At 59.2% G+C, this 9051-nt stretch overlaps 1 protein-coding gene across 1 annotated transcript in view; it reads left to right on the forward strand.

The window, feature by feature from the left end:
• BTBD16 (BTB (POZ) domain containing 16) overlaps positions 1-7846 on the forward strand; it is a 40004-nt gene extending 32158 nt beyond the window's left edge. Inside the window, exons 8-13 of the mRNA XM_015560161.1 lie at positions 1812-1903; positions 2997-3079; positions 5498-5575; positions 6239-6337; positions 7083-7271; positions 7701-7846. Coding sequence (XP_015415647.1) covers positions 1812-1903; positions 2997-3079; positions 5498-5575; positions 6239-6337; positions 7083-7271; positions 7701-7769 — 610 coding nt within the window. The 3' untranslated portion in view covers positions 7770-7846. The remainder of the gene's footprint in view (positions 1-1811; positions 1904-2996; positions 3080-5497; positions 5576-6238; positions 6338-7082; positions 7272-7700) is intronic.
• The last annotated feature ends 1205 nt before the right edge of the window (positions 7847-9051 follow it).

The following is a 9051-nucleotide window of genomic DNA, read 5'->3' on the forward strand; positions in this document are numbered from 1 at the left end:
CCCGGCTGGGAGGCCTGGCAGATCCCGGCTGTGCCGGCCGGCCGGCCCGGTGGCCCACGAGCAGGGTACTGACCGCTGGGGTGGAGGCTCTGAGATTTCAGGAGTTGGCAGTCAGGCCACCATTTTCCTTTTCTTTTTAAAAACATGTTGTTATTGGTTTCAGAGCGGAAGGGAGAGGGAGAGAGAGACACATCCGTGATGAGAGGGAATCACAGACCGGCTGCCTGCTGCACGCCCCCCACTGGGGATGGAGCCCACAACCCGGGCCTGTGCCTTGACCGGGAATCGAACCCTGACCTTCCGGTTCACAGGTCGACGCTCAGCCCCTGAGCCACACGGCTGGGCCATTTTCTCCCTTTGGGATGGATCAGGCTCGGCCACGTGGAGGGGGCGGAGATCATGAACCCCACTGAGAGCCGTGCCCCACACTGACCAGCCTGAGCCAGGGCCCTTCCCGGGTGCGAGGAGGTGGCGGTCGCCCTGGCTCTGAGGGTCACGGTGCCAGCCCTTCACCTTTCTCCTCCGGCTCCCCAGCCCCCACGCCTCCCTCCCGGGCCTCCCCGACGCTGTGGGAACCGTGGCCCAGCCAGGCCTCCAGCCGAGGCGACGGCCGTGCGGACACGGGGTGGGGTGCGCTCAGCCCGCTGGGACAGCACCCGATTCATGGAAAAACCATCGAGAAGCGCCCGGGCCGGCACCGGGCTCTGCCTGAGGGAGTGACCGCATTTCCAAAGGGACTTGGCGAACGCCATCCGCGTCCCCACATGTAGGAGGCGACCGTAGGTGAGGCGAGTTGTGTTGTGACTGTGGACACCGGTCACTTACCCGCCCGGCCTGTTCCTTGTTAAAATTTTATTTATTATTAGTTTCTGTTGTTAACCCTTACCCAAGGACCTTTTTTCCACTGATTTTTAGAGAGTGGAAGAGAGGGAGAGAGGGAGGAAAGGAGAGAGAGAGAGAGGGGGAGAGAGAGAGAGAGAGAGGAGAGAGAGAGATAGGTTGCCTCCCAAAGGCACCCGACTGGGGCAGGGGTGGAACCTGCAGCCCAGGTGTGTGGCCTTGACCTGCCCCTGGCCGGGAACTGAACCTGAGACCCTTTGTATGAGCCACGCCAGCCGGGGCTGAGCCTGCTCCTTTCCGGTTCTCCCCGAAAGCGCGTTGGAAGGGCCTCCACCGGCCCCCCAGTCCAAGGGCCCCATGCCGGGAGGGCCTCGGACGCCCCAAGTCCAAGTCCTGGCTGAGCCGCTGCTTTCGCCCGTAAAGTGGAGCCGATGAGACCCGCCCTCCGTCTGTCCGGGGGCCTGGGAGGCTCAGTGGGAACGTGAGTCTCGAAATCCTCTGTAAAGTGGCGTGTGTTCCCGTCGGTCACCTAGCAAGTGTTTGCTGGGCACCTACTATGCGCGTCGGTCACCTAGCAAGTGTTTGCTGGGCACCTACTATGCGCGTCGGTCACCTAGCAAGTGTTTGCTGGGCACCTACTATGCGCGTCGGTCACTTAGCAAGTGTTTGCTGGGCACCTACTATGCGCGTCGGTCACCTAGCAAGTGTTTGCTGGGCACCTACTATGCGCGTCGGTCACCTAGCAAGTGTTTGCTGGGCACCTACTATGCGCGTGGCTCAGCAGGAGGTGGAGTGGGGAACAGAGCCTTCTGTCTCGCTGTCACGGCTGGCGGCCTTCACAAGGTTATCTCCTCGGATTCCCGCTTCCCTTCCCCTCCTCACCCCCCAAGAGCCAGGCACTGCTGGCCCTGGCTGCCTCGCTCGCTCCAGAGAGCAGCTCTCTGAGGCCTTTGTTCTCTCTGTGCCGCCAGCTTCCCCAAGAAGACCTGCTTCCTGGACCAGGACATGGAGCACGGCTTCACGGAGCTCTTCCGCTGCCTGCGTCTGCACGGCATCATCAGAGGTGAGCCTGCGGGGGTGGGTGCACTCTAACCACTGAGCCACACAGGGTGCAGGGCCGTGCTCTAACCACTGAGCCACCAGCCGAGCTTCTAAGGACATGGAGTGCGTCCGTGGGAGGCTGTTGGGGACCTGCCTGCCTGACGGTTCCAAAGGTGTCTGCTGAGATCCCTCATGGTCGCTCCTGAGCCGTGTGAGGTTTTGGGGAGTGGCTGCCTGGACTCAGTTTATCAGTCTGTACAATAGTCATAGCGGAGCTTCCAGGAAGCTTGGAGGCGGATGGAAGGGGCTGATGGACGTGGAGCACACGCTGCCAGGGCCACCGAAGCCTCCCCGAGCCCGGCCCCCTGGCGGCGGCCCCTTCGGGTGCCCGTGTCTGAGTTTGGGGGAAACTCTGGGGCGTGTGTGGTCCAGCCTGGAGCTCCCCAACCTCAGGCTGGGCCTGGGAGGCAGCTGGGCCTGGGACAGAGGAGGAGACACCACATGGGGGAGTGTGTGTGGGGCGGCCCAGCAGGCCACCCAACGAGATCTTTGTGTCTGAAAGGGCATTTGAGGACTTTTTCTTTCTTTTCTTAAATGCTTTTACTGATTTTGAGAGAGAGAGGAAGGGAGAGAGATAGACAGATAAAAACATCGATGAGAGAGAAACATCAATCGACTGCCTGCCCTACTGGGCATTGAGCCTGCAACCAGGGCATGTGCCCTGACCAGGAATCAGATGACCTCTTGGTTCCTGTGTTGACGCTCAACCATTGAGCCACACCGGCCGGCTGCTGAGGACGTTTTCAAAGCCACGTCTGGTTACCCAGATAGAACCCACGGCTCTCGAACCCGGGGCGGGAGACGGAGCCCGGGCAGCTTGGTCCAAGTTGCTCCGAGGTGCTCCGAAGGCACTATTGGATCTCAGCCCCCCCCTCGGGCGGGATGGGGGACGCTTTGGGGAGGGGCTCTGTAACGTCCCACGGGTCCCGCTCACCCTGTGAGTCCGGGCCTGGGGAGGGCCTCCGCTCTGACTTCTGCCCTTTTCTCTGTAGATGAGACGGTGACGACTCTCCATGAGCAAACCCATTAACACACTCCCTCTGCGTTCCCTCCAGGCCGGGACCTGGACGTGCTGAGGCACCTTAACTTCTTCCCGGAGTCCTGGCTGATCCGGGTCACTGCCAACCATTACCACGCGGTGAGTCGCCGCTCCGCCAGAGCGATTATCGGAATGGACTGCCTCCCTGCCTGCTTTCTCTGGAGGAGCATTTGCATTTGAAACCTCTGGGCCTTTGAGGTGGGGATATCTGGGCCTTGGCCAGGGAGCGTGGCACAGCCACACGGGAAGGGGCTGGGATTGGGGGGGAGGCAGGAGGCCCTGCAGCCCAGGTGCTTAGAGCATCCGTCCTGTTGACCAGGAGGGGTAGGTGGGGTCAAGGCACGCCAGCCACACCCAACAGGCACCACATCTCATTTTTTAAACATATTTTTTTTATTTACTTCAGGGAGGAAGGGAGAGAGACAGAGATAGAAACATCACTGATGAGAGGGAATCATGGATCGGCTGCCTCCGGCATACCCCACAGTAGGGAGCAAGCCCGCAACCCAGGCATGTGCCCTGACGGGGACTCAAACCCAGGACCCTTCAGTCCACAGGCCGACGCTCTATTCACTGCGCCAAACCAGCTAGAGCGTCAATGTCACGTTATTGAACATTTCATTATTTTTTTATATATATTTTATTGATTTTTTACAGAGAGGAAGGGAAAGGGATAGAGAGTTAGAAATATCGATGAGAGAGAAACATCGATCAGCTGCCTCCTGCACACCCCCTGCTGGGGATGTGCCTGCAACCAAGGTACATGCCCTCGACCGGAATCGAACCTGGGACCCTTCAGTCCGCAGGCCGACGCTCTACCCACTGAGCCAAACTGGTCAGGGCAAACATTTCATTATTGAAATGTTTCAAAATGCAGAGAAGTTGAAAGAAAACACATATCAAATATATACCCTCAGATCCCTCATCCACAGACAAGCACTGCTAACACCTCATTACATTTTATTGCCTTTCACCCTTTTTTAAAAATACGTTTTTATTGATTTCAGAGCAGAAGAGTGAGGGAGAGAGAGAGAAACATCAATGAGAGAGAATCATGGATTGGCCGCCTCCTGCACGCCCCACACTGGGGATCGAGTCCCCACCCCCAGCCTGGGCCCTGACCGGGAATCGAACCCTGACCTCCTGGTTCACAGGTGGACGCTCAGCCCCTGAGCCCCGCCAGCCAGCCGGGTCCCTGATGCCGTTTTCAATGGCTGCCAGCTCTTTCCCGAGGAGACCCTGGAGCCCGTGCTGCGCTCCCTCCCTTCGCCGTAGAAAGTGCGCGGTGTTTCTCATGATTCGTTGGCTGTTGACTGTGTGGTCGACATATTTACACACTGGTTTCTCCAACTGCCCCTGGAGTCGTTTTCTCACAGGAGATTCTCAAGAGAGGAAAACGCTGCCTTTTTGTTCTGAATTCACGTGAACAAGCGTGGGACCCAATGGCCCCCTCCCCACGGCGACAGAGGAGCGGCCTCCCTGGGCGCCGGGCGGCCGTGGACCAGCTCTTCTCGGTCCCTTCTGTTCCCTGAGGACGAACAGCGGCCTCTCTTCTTCGTGTGCATTTCCTGTCTTGTTGTGAATGGGAGCGGCTCTCCCGGCGGCATTTCCCACTTTGTGCGAGCGGCTGGGCTTCTGGTGTGTCTCCAGCCCCACATGTTTGGGGATGAAACGGAGCAGTGTTTGAGTTTTGACGCTGCCTGAGTTTCTCGTTAAAATGCAGTTCAGCTCAACAAATAGCCATTGTAACGTGCAAACCACAGCGCGCAGGCCCCGCCCCCTGGAGAGGACCCCATGGACGGAGCTGCTCTGAGACCTAGTTCAGGGCTGGACTCTGAGGAGCAGGGGCGAGGGAGGGAGGGGAGAGGAAGGGAGGGAGGGGAGAGGGGAGAGGAAGTCCCCAGGAAGTGCCCACCGCCCTCTTCAGTCACCTCCTTCCTTTCACTCCTGCCACCAGCGTCAACCTCTTGAAATCCTCTCCCCAAGCCCAGCCGGCAGGTGGAGGTGGTGGAGATAAAGGTGGGGGTGGGGAAGCCGTGGCGGTGACCATCCTCTGCCTCAGGATCAGGGCACTCGGGTCACGTGTTGTTTCCGGGGTGACCCCTCGGCCGTCTCTCACCCTTGTCTTTGCGTTCTCTGAAGGCTGTGAGCCGGTGCCTGGCACCGAGTAGGTTTTCAGTGAACACTGTGGTCCGGCCGGAGGGCTGAAGGCAGGACCCCGGACAGTGGGGCTGTGAGGACCGGGGAGCTCATGTGGAGCTGATGTCAGGGCCCGGCCGGCGGGGCTCAGCAGTTGAGCATCGACCTGTGAACCAGGAGGTCACGGTTCGATTCCTGCTCAGGGCGCAGGCCCGGGTTGTGGGCTTGATCCCCAGTGGGGGGCGTGCGGGAGGCAGCCGATCCATGATTCTCTCTCATTGATGTTTCTCTCTCTCCCTCTTCCTTCCTCTCTGAGATCAATAAACATACATATCTTCAAAAAGTGATCAGGCTGCCGGTAAACTGTTCTCTTTGCAGATGGAGTGTGGGGGCGACATGGCTTTCGCGAAAGACCTCACCCACCAGGCGGTGAGGTTCGGGCTGCTCTTCTATAAGGTACTGGCGCTGGGCCCGGGCAGGGACCCTGGCCTCCTGGGTGTGGATGGGGATGGTTGCAGGATCCCTCTGACCTCTGGTACGAAGCCTGGGGCAGAAGAGGAAGCTGGAGGGGCCTCTTCTGCACGCTCACCGCCCCCAGGAAATAAACTTCCCAAGACAGGGGCCTGGGACAGGCCCTTCAGCGACCCGATGGGCACGTCCAACATTTCCCCAAGGGTGGCCCGCTGTTCCAGTTCCCAGGAGTGGGGGCGTGTCCCTGGGATGCTGGGCTTTCTGTTCTAAAACTGGGCAAGGCCTGGGCAGACTGGGTTAGGGCTCACCCCCCCACACAGAGAGCCTCTGTTCCGTGAGAGAAACCGCTCCACGCCTGTGTTTAAGGTTGCGAGGGTGAACCTATTTTTTCTTTTTTAATATATTTTTTATTGACTTTTAGACAGAGAGGAAGAGAGAGATAGAAACGTCAATGAGAGAGAAGCACCATCCATTGGCTGCCTCCTGCACGCCCCCTACTGGGGATCGAGCTGGAAACCTGGGCATGTGCCCTGACCTCCTGGTTCATAGGTCAAGACTCAACCCCTGAGCCACGCCGGCCGGGCTGTCCCCTGGCCTGTGAACGGTGCGGATTTCCCTCGTCACGCCGTCGTTTCTGTCCCAACGTAGGAGTACACGACGTATTCGGAAATGATTGCCATCTACGGGTTCTACTTTTCCATGAAGGGCATCCGAAACAGCAGCACCTCCTACAGCTTCTACATGCAGGTGAGGGTGCGGGGACAGGGCGGGGCCCCTGAGACAGCCTCGGGGCCCAGGCCACCCACATCAATAACAGCCAAGCAGTCGTTACTTGCAGCTAGTGGAGTGTGCCGCCAGGCTGGTGCTAGTCCCACTCACAGACCTGATGCGTTTGATTGATTGCAACAATCGAGGGAGCTCACTATTGTGAGCTCACGGAACAGGTGCAGCCCTCAGGCTGAGTGCCTTCCTGGTCACGTGCCTCTATTGGCACAGCTGCGGGGGGAGTGGGACGAGGGGATTCTAGGCTCTGGCTCCATGTGTGGGGCTTAGTTCCTCTTCATTTCCTACTGGATGGGCGGTGGTTTGAGGTGGTCATTTGTCTGTGGAGGCAACAGGAAGTGCCTACAGGGGATCCAGCCCACAACCTGGGCCTGTGGCCTGACTGGGAATCAAACCGTGACCTCCTGGTTCAGGAAGTGACATCAACCACTGAGCCACATGGGTGTTTACGTTCTAGCAAAGCGCCATGAAGACCTTCCAGGTCAAGGAGCTGGGTTAGTCCGGGTTGGCTGAACCCTGGTCCATCAGCCAGCGGTTGGCACATGGTCAGGGCTCAGACGGCAGCTGACTCTGCAGCAGGCGCCCAGGAAGTGGGATTCTGGGAGACGCCTGCCTGGTCTGCGCACTTCGCAGGAGGCCGAGGGGCCAGGGGCCAGGGGCCAGGGGTCGCCGGCGGGAGGCCCCCCCTGAGGCGGCGGCTCTCCTCCAGAGAATCAGGCCGGCGGACGTGGGGTTCCCCTCCGAGGTCTGCGAGCACGGCCTGGTCAGCCTGCAGCCCCAGCGCCTGGTCAGGTACGAGATCAGGGCGCATGCATGGGTGGACGGCCAGTGGCAGGATTTCAGGACCAAGCCCGTCATGCAGAAGTTCCAGTTCGTCAGGCCGACATGCAAGAGCCAAGTGAGTGGTCGTTTCTCCTTTCTCTCTCTCTCTCTCTCATCAGTTCTATGAAGGTACAAATCACTAATGGTGTTGTTGCTTTTTTAATATATTTGTATTGATTTCAGAGAGGAAGAGAGAGAGTAACATCCATGATGAGAGAGACTCATGGATCGGCTGCCTCCTGCACACCCCACACTGAGTATCGAACCCGCAACCCGGGCCTGTGCCCTGACCAGGAATCGAACCCTGACCTCCTGGTTCATGGGTCGATGCTCCACCCCTGAACCACGCCGGCTGGGCATATACTGAAACATTTTAAGCGTATGTTAAAGGCCTTTGCCAGGTGACCCAAATGAGCAGCCAGAGTTGAGAGCGAAGGGCCTCCCTGCTGCGGGGCCCCGAGCTCCTGTTCCAGCCCCACTGCCTTTGCGTTGCTTCATCTTGTAGGTCTTGCAAATCCAGACTGTGGGCAGTCCCATCTACGTCAGCTTCTCATTCATCTTCCCAGCGTCTTGACAGCTTCCAGAAGAATCTACGGAGTGTTTTCTCTCCCACCGCTCTGCATAAAGGAGAATAAAGTGATGTTGAAGGGACTCCCCAGGTGTCGGCTGGCTTTCCCGGGAGCCATGGTCTCGGTGGAGCTGGCGCCATCGTCTCCGTCTGCTCTTGGCTGAGCTGCGGGCGGCGTGTGACCGTGTAAACAGCAGGCATGTGTTACTTCCCGGCCTGGGGTCTGGAAGTCCCAGGTCAGATGCTGGCAGACGCGGCGTGGTGTCTGGGGGTCCCCCTCCGGCTCATGCACGGCCAGCTCCTCCCTGGTCCTCATGGGGCCGACCGGGCAGGGTGGTGTGCCGAGGCCCCTTTATAAGGGCGCTCACCCCGTTTGTGAGGGCTCCACCGTGTGAGCTAGCACCTCCCAAAGGCCCGTCCCTGCTGCCATCACTTTCGGGGTTAGGTTTCACCATGTGGGTTCTGGGGACACGTTCAGACCATAGCGCCCACCTTTGTGTTGTCTGCGGGTGGAAAGCAGGGGAGACGTGAGTCCATTTGCCATCACTGACCCCCTAAGGCCCCTGGGGCCCAGTCTGACTTTGCATTCTTGGGGCTCTTTGATGGGATCCCCGGCAGAAACACCCCCTCCCGCTGGGGATGCCACCACCCTGGCTGTGGCCCCCGACAGTGTGGGCCCGGCAGGAGCCAGAGGCAGGAAGGGAAGGAAGCAGCTATGACGCACAGAGTGACCGACTTGCTGACCACTCCGCCACTTTATTTTTTAATTTGTTTTTAAATATATTTAATTGATTCCAGAGAGGAAGGGAGAGAGAAACATCAATGATGAGGGAGAATCATGGACCGGCTGCCTCCTGCACGCCCCACACTGGGGATCAAGCCCACGATCCGGGCCTGTGCCCTGACCGGGAATCGAACCCTCACCTCCTGGTCCCTAGGCTGACGCTCAGCCAATGAGCCCGCCGGCCAGGCCGTTCTGCGCTTTAAAAGGAACCCCGGGGCTCGGGAGCGGGAAGGTAAGAGAGCCTTTCTTCCCCCACTTTGCCGACCGGTCCCTGTTGCCGCTGTTTAGTGGCTGAAGCGCCGTGTTTGTTATCACATCCTGGGTGTGGTCAGGAGTCCGGCAGCTCGCAGGGACCAGCTCCCGGTCTCGCCAGCCACAGCCGGGGCAGAGGGCCGTGTTCTCACCTGAAAACAGGGCAGGGAGGCCGCGTGCAGCGGGTGAGCTGCGGCAGGTTCCTCTCTGCAGCTGCGTGGCTGTGTCTGAGGACCCCGGCTGCTGACCGGT

The sequence above is a fragment of the Myotis davidii genome, unplaced genomic scaffold (assembly GCF_000327345.1).
Source record: "Myotis davidii unplaced genomic scaffold, ASM32734v1 scaffold1055, whole genome shotgun sequence".
NCBI classification, from domain to species: Eukaryota; Metazoa; Chordata; class Mammalia; order Chiroptera; family Vespertilionidae; genus Myotis; species Myotis davidii.